General features: G+C 41.7%; 2 protein-coding genes across 3 annotated transcripts in view; one reads left to right on the forward strand and one right to left on the reverse strand.

The window, feature by feature from the left end:
• clasp1a (cytoplasmic linker associated protein 1a) overlaps window positions 1–19933 on the reverse strand; it is a 991009-nt gene that overhangs the window by 307878 nt on the left and 663198 nt on the right. The gene's annotated exons all lie outside the window — the stretch shown is intronic.
• gli2a (GLI family zinc finger 2a) overlaps window positions 1–19933 on the forward strand; it is a 256466-nt gene that overhangs the window by 153512 nt on the left and 83021 nt on the right. The window contains exon 3 of one of the 2 annotated variants that reach the window (XM_028808058.2): window positions 10052–10157. The exons of the other annotated variant lie outside the window; for it this stretch is intronic. Within the exon in view, the coding sequence (XP_028663891.1) occupies window positions 10052–10157 (106 nt within the window). The remainder of the gene's footprint in view (window positions 1–10051; window positions 10158–19933) is intronic. 2 annotated transcript variants of the gene reach the window in all.

Consider the following 19933-nt stretch of genomic DNA (forward strand, 5'->3'; position numbering starts at 1 on the left):
AACTCTTGGGTCAGTTAAGTGGGTTTGAGAATGGACCCCTGCCCAGGGATGATTCAGATGCTGTGAAGGGTTGTTGTCTTATCCTATTATGGGATATCATCTACTGTTGAATTCTGCTCTGTACTTGTAATATTTTTATCATACTATTGTATTGTATTGAGGATGACTTGTGTTCTCTTCTGTGCATTGTCTTGTATTTATCCTTTTTTTTTTTACACCCACCTACCTGGAAAGGGGTCTCTCTTTGAACTCCCTTTCCCAAGGTTTCTTCCATTTTTTTTTCCCAACAGGGGTTTTTTTGGGAGTTTTTTTGTCTTCTTAGAAAGCTGGTCTGTCAAGAGGCAGGGCCTGTTAAAGCCCATTGGGGCACTTCTTGTCTGATTTTGGGCTACACAACAATAAATTGTATTATCTGTGAGGATTTCGTCTGTTCTCTCAGTCTGTTTGGGTTTTGTTTGACTATTTTGGTTTTTGTTGCGCATCTTTATAAAAACGTGCAGGTAATATTAATTGGTGATTCCAAAATGACTCTGCATGTGCATAGTTGGAAAGAAATGAAAGGTACTATAAAGTCAGTAGATTGATAGATAGATAAATAAATAGATATGAAAGGCGCTATATAATAGATAGATATATAGATAGAGTGAAAGGCACTATATAATGATGTGAAAGGCACTATATAATAGATAGATATGAAAGGCGCTATATAATGATGTGAAAAACACTATATAATAGATATGAAAGGCACTATATAATATATAGATAGATAGAAATGAAAGGCACTATATAATATATAGATAGATAGAAATGAAAGGCACTATATAATAGATATGAAAGGCACTATATAATAGATATGAAAGGCACTATATAATATATAGATAGATAGAAATGAAAGGCACTATATAATAGATATGAAAGGTGTTATATAATAGATAGAAATGAAAGTCACTATATAATAGATAGATAGATAGATTTGAAAGGCAACGTATAATAGATAGAGTGAAGGCACTATATAATGATGTGAAAAACACTATAATAAATAGATGTGGAAGGAAATTATAATGATGCGAAAGGCACTATATAATAGATAGATAGATAGATGTGAAGGGCACTATATAATAGAGTATAGATAGATAGATAGAAGAGGCACTGCATGTTTGATTATGACATATTTAGTGCTGTTTACCTTCCCCACTATTTGTTTTGCCATCTTCGTCATTTTCACTCGAGTGCAGAGCGGCGTCTTCTGCCGCGGTTGGCAGCAGGCTGTGTTGTTAGGACAGAAGCCAGCTTATTCTAGTGGAATTTCCTGTCTGATTTTAATTTCCCTCTTCATTCACCAACCTAGACAGAAAAGCTTTTTAATTACATTTTGGGGGGGGGGGCTTGTCTTTTCAGGATATTATTATTGTTATTGAGTGCTTCCTCTGAGGATGAATCTGTTGAGTAAAAAGTCACGAGGATGGTGGCTGAGTTGGGGCTTGCAGAGTTAATTTTCTTTTCTTTTTTTAATAACTCTTTGTTTTGGAGTTTGTTTGTATTAATGAAATGCAGGGAAAGAGGGGCAGAAGCTGTTGGGTTTTTTTTTAGTTAAAAAAAATAAATAAGAAGAAAATTACTGTTTGCAGTTTGCACAACTCCAAATGAACTTGAGGTAGGCCTCTTATGAATATCTGGCTTTCCCAGTCCTAAACTGCTACTCTCATATAAAGCTTTATTATTCATTCAGATTGTCATACAATTGGATGTTAGGCCCACACATTTGGCCTCAAAGGAGCTCCGAGATGCACCAAGCAGGGCTGGCCACCCGAGGTAAGGTACCAACAGGAACCGATACACTTTATCCATCTACTGTATAATACATATTCTGATGCAGGCTTCATGACACAATAGTCCAAAAATATAGAACAAGAGTACATAAATAAATAAATAAATAAATTGTCCGAATGTGCAAGCTGCCCTAAACTTGGGTGTTCCTAAGAAATGTTCTGATCTACTTCATTATGTAGAAGTTCATAATAAACAAGAGCAGCTGCCTCAGATGCAGTCGTGCCTTCATTGCTCATCTGTATTTAAATCCACTTAATCCAGTTAATCAATTGCTTTCAACTAAAGAGAGGAGGTGGAGGTCTGCCCCCCTAATGTCCGCCACCTAACCTGCCCATGCACAATTCCAAAAAAAAAAAAATTGAAGTCCTGGATCAGGGTGTCCAACTGGGATCCAGGTGGGCCGCATCAGCTGAAGGTTTTCCTTCCATCCGCTTTCTTAATATTACTAATTTAACATAATGCTTATACCTTCATTGTGACTGAAAAAAGTGAAAATGAACTCTGCAAGCCCCAACTCAAGTGTCTCTGTGTTTGTGTCTGGTTGCTCTGCCTCTGTAATACACCATTTAGTATGGGATTCGTAAAAGCAGTGCTGATGTTTGTGATACACCATCTGTTTGAATGAAAAATGCCAAATGTTTTATTACTACATGCATTACAGAAAACATTCTAACAGATGGTGCACTGCAAGTCCAACCGATAGCAACTACCAAATGCATAGAAATCGGGAGACCCACCCTAATAAAAGGACAAGTGCGTGTGTCTGTGTTTGTGTATCTGTATGTCCATCTTGTTGCTAAGGTTAGGAAGACAGATAGGTAGATGTGAAAGGCACTATATAATAGGTACATAGATAGATAGATAAGGCACTATATAATAGGTAGATAGATAGATAGATAAGGCACTATATAATAGATAGATAAGTAAGGCACTATATAATAGATAGATAGATAGATAAGGCACTGTATAATAGATAGATAGATAAGGCACTATATAATAGGTAGAAAGAGTGGAAGGCACAATATGATAGACAGATAGATAGATAGATATGTAAGGCACTATATAATAGATAAATAGATGGATAAGTAAGGCAGTATATAATAGATAGGTAGAAAGAGTGGAAGGCACAATATGATAGACAGATAGATAGATAGATGTGTAAGGCACTATATAATAGATGGATATATAGATAGATAGATAAGGCACTATATAATAGATAGATAGATAGATAGATAAGTAAGGCAGTATATAATAGATAGGTAGATAAGGCACAATATGATAGATAGATGTGTAAGGCACTATATAACAGTAACCCGCAGGCTTCTGAACTGCACCTCTGCGTCTGTCTAAGCGCACCCAGCCAGTGCCCCCGTGTACATGTTGGGCCCTACACAAGTCCTGCCGGTAAACACTCATTTAATTAATGGCACATTACAAGCGCTTTGGGATTCCGGGAGGGTTGAGCCCCGCAGGTGTTCTTTCAGCCACTTCTGCTGCCTATTAGTTCGGTTTTAAATCAACATCACCAACACTAAAGAGGAAAAATGAAAGCAGCCGACTGCAGATATGCCACTCTGTGCTCACTGTACTCGAGGGCAGCTTCTTGCCGAAGATAAACTGATTATTTCCAGTTGTTTAAAAAACAATAGGAAGCAGAGACTTGGGAATGCAGTAATATTGTGTTGGATGAGCAAACAAATGTTAGCATTTGAAGACTAACAGACGTGCGCAGAAGAAGCACATTCCAGTTCTGCGTGCCCGGTGGGATTAAGCCTAGTAAAGCAGGTAAATGTAGCCCTTGAACTCTCCAGGGTGCTATTCTTTTGTTCTGCCTTTGATGATGGAACAATAGAGCTGTCACAGTGATGGAATAAGCCTGCTTGGTCAATCCCCCGTTCGCAGGGTCTGCTGACTGTACGAGGACAGCCCGGCCGTGGCTGCGTATAATCAGAGCTCTGGGGGGCACGATGTCAGTGCGGCGCCGTGAAGCGTACAGCGTGCTTGTCTTGGGGGGTGGTGGTGGGGGTTTAGTTACTCCATGCAGAAAAAAAAAGTGACCTGAGGATGTCAGCTTTCCTGTGCCTCCTAACAGCAGGTACTGACCAAGCACTTCACTTTAATGGTGGTCTACGCTGCCCCTCTCCACAGTGAGCCTTGCTTACCGTTGATGGCAGTTTAGCACAAACTCTGTCTGGCCAGTTCGTAATAATAATAATAATAATAATAATAGGATCATTGTGGGAGTGAGGCCAGTGCCCATCATGGCAACATCTGGTGCTGCCCCAGTTATTACTGGTATGTTATTCTTTGGTATTTGTTAGGACTGTGGACCCAAAGGCAAAAAAGTTTTGACGCCACATGAACATTTCTCAGGTAGACTGGGCTACCTGGTCCGCCATTTTCAAGAACTTTATAACTTTGTTATAGGCGGAGTGGTGGCTCTGAGGCTAGGGATCTGCACTGGTAATCGGAAGGTTGCCGGTTCGAATCCCGTAAATGCCAAAAAAGGGACTCTGCTCTGTTGGGCCTTTAAGCAAGGCCCTTAACCTGCAATTGCTAAGCGCTTTGAGTAGTGAGAAAAGCGCTATATAAATGCAAAAAATTATTATTATTAAAATTATTTGTTCTGGTAGTTGATGTTCGGCAAAGGTGTCCCTGAATTCATGATATTCACAATCAGGTTTGACTATGTGAATGATGTTTGTGCGCTCCTGACTTTGTAAAATGTGTGCCGGAACTTTTTCATTATTTACATTTGTTGCTGTTATTCTGATTTAATTAATAAAAATATATTTACAAATCAGCAGCACAGGGTTAACAGCCGGTCTCGATCAGCACATGAATTCAGTCTTCACACCCCTGCCCCCTGGATACCCCTTCGGAAGATTTCTTTTCACCTTTCACGACGCCTTGTTAGCTCCACGCTGAAGCCCCTCTGCCGGCTGACCCTCTTGAACCGCTGATGATGTGCCACATTGTAAAGGCTGACATCCCTGACTTTATTACACAACTAAGGATCTGCACTGACAATCGGAAGGTTGCTGGTTCGAATCCCGTAAGATGCTAAAAGGGACTCTTCTCTGTTGGGCCCTTAAGCAAGGCCCTTAACCTGCAATTGCTGAGCGCTTTGAGTAGTGAGAAAAACGCTATATAAATGCAAAGAATTATTATAATTATTATTATTATAACTAGCCGTCCCCCCGTGTAGTAGTGGAACAGGACAAACTTTAAAAATCAATAAACTAAAAGGTATCGCTAGCTAAGCAGAAGAAAGGTATGCTTCAAAATGTGGCGAGAGGTGGAGCAACTCGAATGGAGGCTGGTGATGTGAGCGAGGAGGGCCCTGCCCGGCTCCCCACTCCTGATGTCACGCTTCCCGCTTCCCTTGGCCCACAGCCTCTGCCTCGGATTAGAGTGAATATCTCGCAAGTGAACTGTAATTCTTAGGGCGATGAGAGAAGTTGCAAAATCAACCGGAATGTTCAAGCAAAATCTAGAAAAAAAACCCGATCTAAATCCGTGAAGCAGTTCTCTCGTTCAGTAGCTAAGCGGATGTAAGGTATGCCCTGAGGCTAGTGGGTGAGTGAGGAGGGTTCCGTCCCCTCAGCCCACTGCGTGTCCCTATCTGATTCGTGCAAAGAAATCAGTACCACAAGCGAACTGTGATACCTAGCGCAATGAGAGATGTCGCAAAATCAACCGGAATGTTCAAGCAAATTCTAGAAAAAAAACCCGATCTAAATCCGTGAAGTAGTTCTCACGTGAAAAGCGGACAGACAGACAGACAGACGGACATATTGACGTGGGATTTTATATATATATATATATATATATATATATATATATATATATATATATATATATATATATATATATATATATATATATATATATATATATAAGAGAGAGAGAGAGAGAAGAGACTGGAATATTAACAAGTTAGCAAATGTCCGCATGGCGTGATAGTAAGGTGTGCTTGGGGAATAAGTGAACTGTTTGGAAAGTAGGAGAATTTCCAATATGGGTCTGTTTATTTCATCAAAGGCAGACGTGTCACGTAATTATTAGCAATAATTTATATTAAAAACACTGTGATAATAGAACTTACGTGTTTTACAGTAAACGAAATTGTCTTTAGAGCCAACAGATGTGATTTCAGAATTAAGCCGATTGATAAGATAAACCAAATAAAAGAAAGGAATTCATCGTATTCCGCTTACTGTGGAAGATGAAATGAAAATCAGTCCAACGTGTTAACAACATGGCAATGCAGTGCAGACGCACACAGTGCTTTTTATTTTGTACCGTCCACCTCCAGAAGAGAGGAATGTTTAGAAGAGGAACGCCTCAAACCTCAAAGGTGACGCCCTTGGCTCCGCCTCTTCACGCTGATTGGTCATTTGATCACATTCAGTTTTGTTTCACGATGAATGTGTGGTCATCAATTGAAACGAAATAAACCGCTGAACGAGCATGCAATGCGATTGCTTTACTTTTAGTTGCGACACGCGATCTACAAACATGACATGATATGCTATGCGGTTTTGTTTTTGCATTTGAAACTGACACGAAAATCGTCTACCGCAGTAAAAAGCAGTCGGCCATTTTGTCCGATCAGTTCTTAATCACAACATGATAAAACTGTGGCACAGTGAAGTGCACTGCACGTGTATGCACAGCATTGCAGCATAGTTTTAAGTGGCTGGTGTCATTTTGCCACCCGTTGTCTCCCATAATTTACGTGACGGCGCTACTGCTGTTGTTGGTTGTCAAAGGTTTATGGCCAATTGTGGCTCGTATTTCTTGAACATAGAAATTTTGTAAGACGCATCTTTGCAAATGCAAGAAGCCGACATAACAGCAACCGCACCTTTGTGTAGTGTGTTAATAACTCGGATTGGGGATTGTTCTACCATGATGAGCGGCAAGTGGAAAGTGGAAAAATTTGAGAGAGAAAATTAATCAGCAGCTGAGGTGGCGCAAAACATATTTCTGCTTTAAAACTGATGATTCTGAAAATTTGCCAACACTTTTCAAATGGGAATTTGTAGAAACTTGAACTGTTCAAGTTATATCTACGGAAATTGATCTCTCCCCATCAAATTTAACTGGAGAAGAAATGTACCAAATTTCTGTGATCCGGACCCGGATAAGCAGCAGAAAATGGGTGAATGGGTTTGAAAATTTGCCAATATTTTTTTTAATATTAATTTTTTCTTAATTAAATTTCAACTATTCGACATTTGTCAATCAAAATTGAACTTTCCCCCTAAAAATTCACTGAAGGTAAAGTTTTCCACGTTTTCAAGGAAATCAGTCCGATGTGAACCCAGTTGTTTCTTGTAGTCAGACAAACAGACAGACAGACATGACAGTGACATGCAGTGGCGTCACATTTTACACAAAGTTTGATTAGAATTCCTCATGCAGTTTTTTGCTATTGTCCTCCAATAAATTGCAAAAGCACCTTTTGTCGTCCTCATTTTATGGATTGATTTCCTTCAAATTTGGTACACTTATTCTTCAAAGAAACATTTTCTGTTTTTGTTGAGATATCTGAAACACAGCATACCATACGAATGTTTGAAATTTGAAAAACTACCACTAATAAAGCTCTGAAATATTTCAAAATCATCTATTCTGGGCGACCTGAATTTGTGATAAATATTCTCTTTTGAACTGAAGACCCACCTTTCTCCCTCCCTCATTGGTCAAGAGTCCAGTCTTCAAATCAGAAGTGTGAAGGGGCTTCCTGTTTGAGGACTTGTTTCATTTTCATCCATCCATCCATTATCCAACCCGCTATATCCTAACTACAGGGTCACAGGGGACTGCTGGAGCCAATCCCAGCCAGCACAGGGAGCAAGCACAGGGGGAAACAAACCTGGGCAGGGCGCGCACACACACACACACCAGGGACAATTTAGAATCGCCAATGCACCTAACCTGCATGTCTTTGGACTGTGGCCAGAACATGCAAACTCCACGCAGGGAGGACCCGGGAAGTGAACCCAGACAGGTCTCCTTACTGCGAGGCAGCAGCACTACCACTGCGCCACCGTGCTGCCCTTGTTTCATTTTCCAGTGTTTAATTATTTAACAACACTTTACAAAAAAAATATGTGTGTTTTGCACGTTGTCAAAATAGCCCTGAATGATTTGACGTATGGATTATACAACACGATATTGTTTTCATGGGGCGATTTTGATATTGTTGTGAATGTTATTGTCAGACACAGTTCCTGCGCTCTCAGCTCCAAATGAGGTCGGAAATAAAAGACAAAGAGTAGAAGACAAAGTAGAATGTCGTGAAGAGGTTCAAAAATGTCGGCGCAATACACATGCAGAGCAGGTTAGAGATAACGAAAGTGCTAAAATTTTAAAGTCTCAAAAAACTGATAGTGAAGATCGCATTGGCGCTAACAAACGGAAATTATTACACGGTGAAATAACAGAACAGCGAAAAGAGATCGAATACATGGACATAGGTGATACGACAGAAGTATGTAGATATTGTTTGGCTTTAAACTTTAAGTCGGAGACTAATTCGTGTTGCCATCGGGGAAAAGTGGAGTTTCTTCCCAATGAAGAGCCGGATCCATGAGAATTAAAAGATTTGTTGTTTGGTGAAAGTGAAATCCACATACGTAAGCGGCAGAGACGCGAAGTGGCTGGCATGTAGCACAGGCCGGGGGGTTGGTGAGCGAAGCGATCAGGGGGCAAATTACGTCTATGAATGTAATTACTGCGATCTCCAGACTGTCAAATAAACGAACCACACGCCGTGGCGCAACGTAAAGGGGCTTCGCCTCTGACGCTGACATCCGAGGTTTGATCCCCGCAAGGGGAGCAGTGGAGTGTGTACGCCAGATGAGCCCAAATAAGGGCGAAACACGTGTCGCGTACTCTTTGCATTATTTGACAGTAAACTATAATATATATATATATATCTAATTATGCAACTGTTTGACTGACAACCGTCTCCCCGCCATTTTGGAATGCAGGGCAGGTGCTGCCATCTATCTGCAACAAAATGAATTTTAAGTGAAATCTCTATGTGCAGGGCAGGTGCTGTGAATTCTCTATGTAATAAACTTAATAAGTTATAGCGTAATGAAAATTGCATAATTAGATCTGGACCACCCTATATATACAGTATAAATGTGTGTGTGTATATATATATATATTGTTGTTGACCATGATAAACACAAGAGTTCAAATGAAGTGTTCCACTCCCCATACTTAAAGTAATGAGTTGAGACAAAATAAGATCAAAAAGCAACGCTCAGCCGCTGGCAGCAGTTCCGAAGCTCCAGAGAGCGGTGAGGCTTCAGGGTCGGAGCTCCGTCGGCTCATCTCGTCCTTCTGGGAGCGCCCTGCTTTTATAGCTCATGGAGGGGAAGGGGCGGAGTCATTTGCCCGCAGTGGGCGTCGTCACGAAGCTATGGGTGGGGAAAAAGACAAAAGAGCCAGCAATTGCGCCCTCTGATTTTCCGGGTTTGGGAGTGCTTACCTCTGAGGAGCCCGCAAGGTGACCCTCTGACATGCATGCGTGACAATATTTATATATATCTTACTAATGTAATATAGAGATTAATATAACGTAATAACTTTATATATACAGTATATATAGTGAGCGGCAAAGTGAAGCTGGTAAGAAACAAGCGACGTGAGGGCTGAATTGACTGCTGCTTCCTCAAGGCCACGGGACAGTGCAGGCGGCCTTAAACGCTGCTTGCCGCAGCACACACACCATTACTGCAGTCTATTATTTCCTAATCGAAGCTGGTCCTGCATTCATGCCTGCAGCTTTCCCTGAAGAGACGTGCTTTTCTGGTTTAAGCTCCTGATAGAGGAGCGAGAGGAGAATTTTTCCCACTGCTGTCAGGTCCTGTTTGCGTTTCACTCGCGCTTTTTCCTTGATACGGTCTATCATCTCCCTGAGTTCAAAGAACGTCTGGCTGCAGGTCTTTGTCAGAAGACCAGTTGAAGATCTTTTATGTTTGAGATGTAGACTTTCTTAGGATGACTTTGATTATTTATTTATTCCACTTCTCTTGTGTGATAGTGCCAATATTTTACGAGAAACTGCTCAGCTTGCTCTGAAATTCATGTTGCTTATTGTAGCGCTTTTGCCTTTGAAATTTTCTGTTTGAAAGTCCAGTTTTTTGAAGTCTCTCTCTCTTTCTCTCTCTCTCCCTCTCTTTTCTTGTTTCCTCAGCCCCACACCATTTATTCCCAGCATTCCATCCTCCGATTCCAATTGACATGCGTCACCATGAAGGACGATACCATTATGAGCCTCACTCCTTGCACGCAATGCACGGGTAGGTGTCACGGCACTTTCACTTCTTCTTCAGTTGTGAAGAGTGTGTGTGTGTGTGTGTGTGTGTGTGTGTGTGTGTTTGAAGGCACCAAAAATAATGGGACCACTGGATGGTATGTGAGTTTCACTGTACAGAGTGGTCCACAATGCTGTATGATATTGTCCACCCGCCGGGCCATTTTGTAAATTCTGTTTTGTTTCTCAAGTGTCTCAGTCCACTAGACATCCCACCTGATGATCTCTGTGGGTCAGAGCTGGAGGGAGTGCACAGAATGGAGGGCGGAAAGGGGTCTCGGCAGAAGAAGACGTCCCAGAGATATCCGTCCATCCATTTCTAATTTGCTTAATCGAGTTCAAAGTCGCAGTGTAGTCACCCTAAACTAGTGAGCAGTTCATCAAGCAGAATCTAATTTATAAGGTGATCAGGAGTACGAGGGTGTTGTACCGTGTTAGCCATTATGAATGTAGAGAAAAGTCAAGGAAAATGACCCCTTTTAATGGCTAACTAAAAAGATTACAATATGCAAGCTGTTGAAGGCAACTCAGGCCCCTTCTTCAGGCAAGATGTAAATTTTGATTTTGAGTACATCTTATGCCTGAAGAAGGGGTCTGAGTTGCCTTCGACAGCTTGCATATTGTAATCTTTTTAGTTAGCCATTAAAAGGGGTCATTTTGCTTGACTTTTCTCTGAGGTGATCGGGAAATATTGAAGGAGTTTATTAACCTTTTGAGTTTACGCAAACAAAAAAGATTAAGAGATGACATCATGGAATTGCTCTAAATTGGGAAGGGAATTAGTACAGTGGATCCCAGCTAGTACTTTATAATCAAGAATATGAAGACACAAATGGAAACGCATCGAGGGAAATTCACCCAAATGTAAGGGAAGTGTTTTCATCACACAAAGAACCGCATTGACATGGAAGAAGAAACCAGAAAGACGGGTGGGCAGTAAGATTTAGGGGCCCTCCAAAATCTGACCCAATGGAGAAGCTAAGTGAAGAGGACTGATGAGCTTTGTTGGGAATATAATATATTATAATATAATATGGCAGCACGGTGGCGCTGCCGCATCGCAGTTAGGAGACCCGGGTTCGCCCTGCATGGAGTTTGCATGTTCTCCCCGTGTCTGTGTGGGTTTCCGCTGGGTACTCCGGTTTCCTCCCACAGTCCAAAGACATGCAGGTTGGGTGGACTGGCGATTCTAAATTATCCCTAATGTGTGCTTGGTGTGTGTGCCCTGTGGTGGGCTGGCACCCTGCCCGGGGTTTGTTTCCTGCTTTGTGCCCTGTGTTGGCTGGGATTGACTCCAGCAGACCCCCATGACTGTGTACTTAGGATATAGCGGGTTGGATAATGAATGGATGGATGGATAATATAATATAATATGGGTCGGCGGGTATAATACGGTAGCGCAGTGGGTAGCACTGCTGCCTCGCAGTTAGGAGACCCGGGTTTGCTTCCCGGGTCCTCCCTGCGTGGAGTTTGCATGTTCTCCCCATGTCTGCGTGGGTTTCCTCCGGGTGCTCCGGTTTTCTCCCACAGTCCAAAGACATGCAGGTTAGGGGCATTGGCGATTTTAAATTGTCCCCTAGTGTGTGCTTGGTGTGTGTGCCCTGTGGTGGGCTGGCACCCTGCCCGGGGTTTGTTTGCCTTGCACCATGTGTTGGCTGGGATTGGCTCCAGCAGACCCCCGTGACCCTGTGTTAGGATATAGCGGGTTGGATAATGGATGGATAATATAATATAATATTTATTTATTTATGGATGTGGTGAGAGAGGACATGCAGGTGATGGATGTAACAGAACAAGATGCAGAGGACAGAAAAATATGGAAAAAGATGATCCACTGTGGCAACCCCTAACGGGAGCAGCCGAAAAACAAGAAGAATATAATATACTATTAGGGTGACATGGTGGCGCAGTGGTAGCATTAATTAGACCCGGGTTCACGTCCCGGGTCGTTCCAACATGGAGTTTGCATGTTCTCTCTGTGTCTGTGTTGGTTTTCCTCCAACTGTCCACGACATGCAGGTCAGGTGGTTTGGCTGTGTGTGTGTGTGTGTGTGTGTGTGTGTGTGTGTGTGTGTGTGCACGCAGTGCATTAGTGTGTTGACGCTGTGATGGACTGGCGCCTTGTCCAGGGATTCTTCCTGCTTTGCACCCTGGGGTAGGCTCCAGCCCCCTAAAGGTTAGAAAATGACATTTTTAATATGATATAATAGAGTACAATGCAATACAATATTATATAATATGCTGTGGAAACACTGAAGGGGTTTAAGTAAATAAAGATTAAGAGCTAACATAATGAAATTGATCATAATTATGTGTGGAATTAGTGCTGTGGATCCCAGCTATTACTTTATAATGTGTCTCCTTATTCTTGACAAAGAACTCAAGTTGAAAGGCCTCTTCTAAGAAATGTTACAAACGTTTTTCACCACACAGAACCAAAGACCAGAAATGAAGACCAGGGGTCTTAAACTAAGGTTTAGAGACCCCTCAAACTTGGACTCGATGTTGCTTGGAGAACTTAGGCAGAGAGGATTGCTGAGTTTTGTGAAGCTTATTGGCCTAGAATAGATCAGAATAGAATTGTAGCCACCCATGTCCTAAACCTACATTTTAAATTATAGGGGTGGCAGCAGTCAACCACAGATGACATACCAAATGAACACTCCTGCACACGTTCTTCCTCACTCATACAATATCAGCGTAGAGTTGATTATCAGGATCACTGCTCAGGGTAAAGGGGGTTTAGAAAATGGATGGAGAATATCATGTAATACCCTCATGTTCCTGAAATAGATTTGACAATGTTATGCAGTAATATAATATAGCAAAATACAATACCCTGTGACCCTGAAATGGCTGAAGTGGATTTGAGAATAGAACAGAATACTACTGTAGACTTCACAAAGAGTGTCCTTGACAATTGTGACTGACTGTTGCTGTTAAGTGGGCACAGTGAGCTCTAAAAGCAGATGGCTGTCTCATTGGAGCCCTTTGGTGCCCACTTTGATTCTTTACCTTATGTCTGGTGCCTTCCTCTAACACCATAATGGATGAAGTCAGGCTGGCAGTGTGGCTCAGCGGTTATGACTTTGAACAACAAACCCTGAAGTTCTGGATTCAGATCTCACTACTGACACTGGGTGACCTTGAGCAAGTCACTTCACCTTCCTGTGTTCAATCTGGAAAAACAAAAGAAGTGGAACCAGTTGTATCCTAAGCAACTTGGGTAAAGGTTTCAGAGCCAGGTAAATATTAATAATAAAAATAATAATGTGAACCTACAAAGTCCGTCAATGGAAAGGTGTGGCAGTTAGCATTCTTGTCTCTTGGCTTCAATGCCTGGTGCCCTCATTCGTGGCACATGACTTCTATCTTCTTTCTTTATCCTTGTGGGGGTTTTTTCTGGGGTCTTCTACATCAAGAAGATCTCCATGTCAGGTTAATTGACCACATGGGTTCTTCTGTGTAAATGTGGCCGTGGCTGTGAGTGTGCCCTCTAGAGGTCTGGTGGGCCATCTGTTGTTAATTTCTTATAATAGCCAACACCCACAAGATGCCTGCCAGCTCCTAGTGAGTCACAAATGGAAAAAGTGGAATCAGAAAGTAATCTAACCGAGCAATGATTGGATTGTGGGAAAGCCTGGAGGAAAGTCATGAACTCGTGGAGAACTTGCACACTTCACACAAAAGACAGCACAGTTGACAATCAAACCTGGAGCCGGTAACATCACCCGCTATGCCCAGGAGGGATAGGTGCCCATTGTGCATCTATATATTAGAAAGCAGTCATTCAAATGAATGCACCGAGGTGATCCATAACATTTGTTCAAAATCTGGCTGTTCCATTTAAATTCACAGATTCAAAGCTGATACATACCCGGCGCAAGGCATGAACGAGGCTATTCATCAAAAAAAAGGCTGGAAGTAGGGGAAAAATTCTGTCACTGTGCTTTGGCTCGCTGATTAATGTGATTTGATCTTGACAGAAGACCCCTAATTCATCAAGACCTTGATCTGGCTGTCTTTTTCGTTGCCGGCGCCAAATTTATCTAATTACATGAACATTGCACAGCAAATTAAGTGAGGTGTCATTTGTTGTGAGCCAGGGAGCTTTATTATCCACTTGCAGCTTCATGTCAAAGGTTTGCTTCTTGATTGCTAAACATGACACCTCCATACATTCCCCTTTATCATTGTTTGCATATAACATAATGAGAGCACAGGTTATTTTGTCATAGCTGTCATAAAAGAAACAGTGGGGTGCCTCTCGTTTTGTGCCTTGCAGCGTATGCACAGGACAGCCGCTTTATAACTTGAGGCATGACAGCGTAGCGCTGCCGCGACGACGCGAGACCCTTCTGTGTGACTTCCTGAACTGGTGCCGGTGGAGACCGGGACGTGGGGTCAGCAGGGCCCCTGTGTATAACGTCTTTCACCCTTTTCTATCACGAGGGCTACTCAGCTACTATTTCAACTTTCAGTGTTTTGTCACTTAAAATGTGGACTGGCGAAGCATACAAATGAAGCCGGTTGATGTCGTTTTCCCAGAATTTGAAAGAAATGATGCAAGCTGCAGCAATCCACTCAGTGGTTTAGGTTTTTATTTACTATACTTGGAGGAAACAAAAAAAGAAAAAAACACTCAAAGCCGTCAAACAAAATCACTTTGAACGTTCATCAGGATGGGAAAGGGCAGCTCCTCTCCACCAGTGGTCAGGTCAGCTGGGCTTCTGGGCAGGAACCTGGACATGTCGGTGGATTGCTTTTGTGACCTTTTATTCAACTGTATGAGATGTGCATTCTATATAGGCCGTAAAATGGGCCGCCATCTTCTATAGAGACGGCACTGGTGCCTGGAAAGGCTGCTGCTTCTATTAAAACTGAATTGGAAAATAGTGAACATTAATAACATTAATAAATAGATAGATAGATAGATTTCACTGCTTCCTCCACTCCTCCTCCTCCTCCTCACAAGCCTTGTCCACCTTCATCCCAACTCTGCCTGTGAGGCAGGCAGCTCCTTTTATCTTCCATCAGGGAGTACCCCCGGTCTTCCATACCCCATGTAGTAGGGCTCCCCAGTTCCTGCAGCATCCATGGAACCAAACAGGGCTGAGTTATTGAAGTCCACGTCCCATGCTGCCCTGTGGGAATGTGAGGCACTGCTGTAACTCAGGAGAGCTGCCAGCTAGTGCGCTAGGGGAGACAATGCCCTGTGCACACATTCTCACCTGGTCCTTCCATTCTGAGGGTGTCCTGGCTGAGTAAGGACATGGGCCATCCCTCACACGTTAAATGATAGATAGATATGAAAGGCACTATGTGATAGATAGATAGCATGTACCATCTGTTAGAATGACAAATACAGTGCATATGTCTCTATTACATGAAGTTTAGATAGATAGATAGATAGATAAATAGATAGATAGATAATGTAAATGAATAGAGAACACAAGGAATGAGGGTTGAGGTTAGGGTTAGGCTTTTCCATTTTTAAGCTCAGGAGATCCAATTGGATGCCCTTTAATGACTCCCACTTCTTCTGTGAAGTGAATGAGCTCTCCACTTTGTTCTGTAATTCCCTTATCTTTCCCTTGTCCTTGCTCTTTTCTGGGGTCTTGTTGGTTTTACTATCCAACTTTTCTGTATTAGATCTTTTTCACTGTAGATGGATTATCACCCTGAGCTATTTCAAGCTATAAGGATACCCAACTCTCTCAACTGATTAGTTTTAGGATTTGGGCTTCGAGGCTTATTTTTTAACCTTAGGGTTCCCAACATTAGGTTTACCATGAGGCCATCTGCCTTGCTTAGAAGTGGCCTGCCAGGCCAGGAGAGCAGATGTGACATCCACTCTCTTGGTCTTTGTGTGCCTCTAACAAAGTGCATCTTTAATTATTTTGTACCAGTCATCCATCCCACACCGTGAGAAGGTAGGATCTTCAAAGGTGCCTCAGAAGATGATCTTTGAGTGAACTTTGACTTCCAGCAGCCTTCGGATTCCATATCACTGAGGGGCAGGACTACGCAAGTACCAGACATGACCTAAGCAGTCCTCCGGAGTTTTCTCATCCTCCATTCTAAACAAACAGACAAAACAAAAGTTAGCTGCAGAGTCATATTTAATTGCTTAACCGGAATTTGGCCAAGACACACCTGTAAAATGGTGTGCAGTGACAGATGTAATGTGTATGTCTATGTTATATGCAAGATAGATAGATAGATATGAAAGACACTATATGATAGATGAATATGAAAGGTACAATATGATAGATAGATTGATAGATATGAAAGACACTATATGATAGATGAATATGAAAGGCACAATAAGATAGATAGATAGACAGATATGAAAGGCTCAATATGATAGATAGATATGAAAGACACTATGATAGATAGATAGACAAATAGATATGAAAGACACTATATGATAGATAGATAGACACTATATGATAGATAGACAGATAGATATGAAAGACGCTATACGATAGATGAATATGAAAGGCACAATATGATTGATAGATAGATAGATAGATAGATATGTGAGGCACTATATGATACACAAACCCATAGAAACTGTGATTGAGTTACTCGATTGCCCACCTAAAGGTGTTGTCCCCACACTGGGTGGGATTGTGTTTCCCAAAGGGACAGGGTCCTAGGCTGTTGTGGTTTAACCCTTTCCCTTACATGTCAGGTGTCACGTTATTTTTCAGTACAGCTGCTGTGTGTTTCCTCTTCTCTCTTTCTTGTCTCGGTGTAAAGTGTGTTGCAGTCAGAAAAGCTTCCATGCAGCCCATCATTCAAAGCAGCCTTTCTGCACAGCAGATTAGGGATGTCACTGTATTGGATGTCACTGATATGAAATGTCTGTGTCCTCCTTTTGCTCAAACTATTACTCCGCTTCCTGCCACTACTGCTTCACACTGTGGCACACCTTGACCGGGTTTTCTCACATGAGGTGTCCAGCTCAACAATTCTACTGTCTCCTGTTTTCCTGAAGTTAAAAAATGGAGGTATCAGACAAACTGCCACAGTCTGCAAGCAATGACCAGTATATTTGGATGAGTCAGCATTGCCCGAGTCTCAAACGTCATTGCAGAGATCCCCAAGGCACAACTGGGGCCAGAGGTCATGGCCTCTACTCAAAGCAGCATAGAAGAGCTTGAGCGGCTCTATTTTTGGCTGAGCAGTGAAGCAAATTAACATGCAGGAATGATGAGAACATGAGAGACATGAAAATATGAAGCCAACGTGGTAACTCCTGGCTCTCATTTGCACTTTTGTAACTATAAAAGCTGAAACTCGATCAGCTATTCATGCATGATTTACCATAACTGGTTTGATTAATTCCCATAGCACATATAGTCGGACAGCAAGTGTACTTTATGAAATATATATGGAGTGAATCAAGAGACGATCCTAAACACAAACCCAATGCCTATGTGTGCGTCTCTGTGTGCAGAGAACGGACGCCTGCATAACATATTTATATGAAGATGAATCTGCGCGTCTGCATATCGAAGTACCTTCCATTCCTTTCATGTGCTGTATATACAGTAGTACACACTTAGAGGGTGGCACACTGAAGAGCACTCAGAAGCCATTGTGTGGGTTTTGTCCAGACAATGGAGTTTAATAATCAAAGATGTGAATGTTAGCCAAACTGGCAACTCTGAACTGGCCCCGTGTGAGTGGGAGTGTGCTTGTGTGACTATGAATGAAGTTAATTACACTTACATAGCACTCTAGACTCTAAAAACAATTTACACACAGAGAGCGGGGAGCCACCAGCGTGACCCCCTCCACCTATACAATGCAACGGCAGCCATTTTTACGCCAGTATGCTCACCACACTTTGGCTATTAGGTGGTGAAGAAGTGACAGAGATAGTTAGGCAATAAGGGACAGAGGATAATTACGGGGTCAGAATGACCAGGTCATGTTGGCCAGTTGAGGCAGAGTATCAGGGTACACCCTACTCTTTAGGAAAGACAGCCAGGGATCTCATAGGACCACAGAGAGTCAGGACCTCAGTTTTACATCTTGAGTGTGTGTGTGTGTGTGTGTATTTATTTATCTTTCTATTTATGTATTCATGTATTTAAATGGCTTCTGTAAAAAGCCTTTGTTTACCACTTAATAAGAACATTAAGAAACCCTCCATCTGTCTATCTGTCTGTCTGTCCTGAGGATGAGACCAGTTTTTAGAGCACAGTGTCCGTGTTACTGTACTGTGGTATTGGGATCCACACAGGGTAAGTGCCCCCTGGCCTCACCAACTCTGCCCTGATATAGACTGGCATTCCAGTCTAAAAAGTAGAAAGAGGTCTAGAAAATGGATTAATAAATTCTATGTTATATGTATCCATCAGTTTTTGATTTATTCCAGTTTAGGTTTATGGAACCAATAGCATGTTCTGACAGAATATAATATAATATAATATAATATAATTAATTAATAAAAGGAGACATGTCTGTGTGGTTGCTATATCTCTGTCATTCCAACAAATGGTGCATCATAAGCATTTATAGGAATAAAATGGGTTGCATTTGTCATTCCAACAGATGGCACGTCATAAGACAAACTTCCCCTTGGGGACTAATATCTATCTATCTATCTATCTATCTATCTATCTATCTATCTATCTATCTATCTATCTATCTATCTATCTATCTATCTATCTATCTATCTATCTATCTATCTATCTAAACTTCATGTAATAGAGACATATGCACTGTATTTGTCATTCTAACAGATGGTGCATCAGTAATGTGTATAGTAGTGTATTTAATTGCTTCAGATATATGAGGTGTGCCATCTTTTGGAAAGACAAATGCATGCATTTTATTACGACAAAGGTTTGTGATTCGCCATCTGTTGGAATGGCAAAAGCACTGCATTTTATTACTACTTTACATACATTACAAACTACATTCCAATACATGGAGCAGTGCAAACGTTAATGCTGAGGTCTGCGTTGATTTCTTAAATTTCAACACGTCTTAGAAGGGTAGGTCATCTAGTATTAATATATGGCTATTAATTTGTGATTCCAAAATGTCCTGAATGTTTAGGCGTTATTGCCCCATCTATTGGAATGATCCTGTAATGATTGTAGAAATAAACTTGCATTTTGCATTCGAAAAAAATCCATTGTTAAAAATGTTTGTGATGTGGCATCTGATTGAATAACAAATGTGTTGCAATTTATTACTGCAAATGTTTGCAATGTGCAATCTGTTGGAGTGACATGTGCAATGCATGTGTTTCTGTTATATGCCATTTGGTATAGAATTCGTAAAAGTAGTGTTAATGTTCCTAATGCGCCATCTGTTGGAGTGACAAATGGAATACATTTTATTACTACAAATGTTTGTGATGCACCATCTGTTGGAATGACAGAGACATAGCAACCAGATAGACACACAGACACTTGTCCTTTTATTAAGGTGGATAAAGAAACATATAAATATGAGTTTATACACATTATATTATGTATAACTCTATATCCCTTGGGCAGCATGGTGGCACAGTGGTGACCAGGGTTCATATCCCAGGTCCTCCCTATGTGGAGTTTGACTGTTCCCTGCGTGTCTGCTTGGGTTTCCTCCCATAGCCCAAAGACATGTAGGTTGCGTGGATTGGTGAGGCTCGACTGGCCCGTGTGTGTGTGTGTTTAAGATGTGTGTGTCTGTGTGCTCCTCTGCGATGGACTGGCGCCCTGTCCAGGTGTTGTTCCTGCCTTGTGCCCTGTGTCT

This window comes from Erpetoichthys calabaricus, chromosome 8, assembly GCF_900747795.2.
Source record: "Erpetoichthys calabaricus chromosome 8, fErpCal1.3, whole genome shotgun sequence".
NCBI classification, from domain to species: domain Eukaryota; kingdom Metazoa; phylum Chordata; class Cladistia; order Polypteriformes; family Polypteridae; genus Erpetoichthys; species Erpetoichthys calabaricus.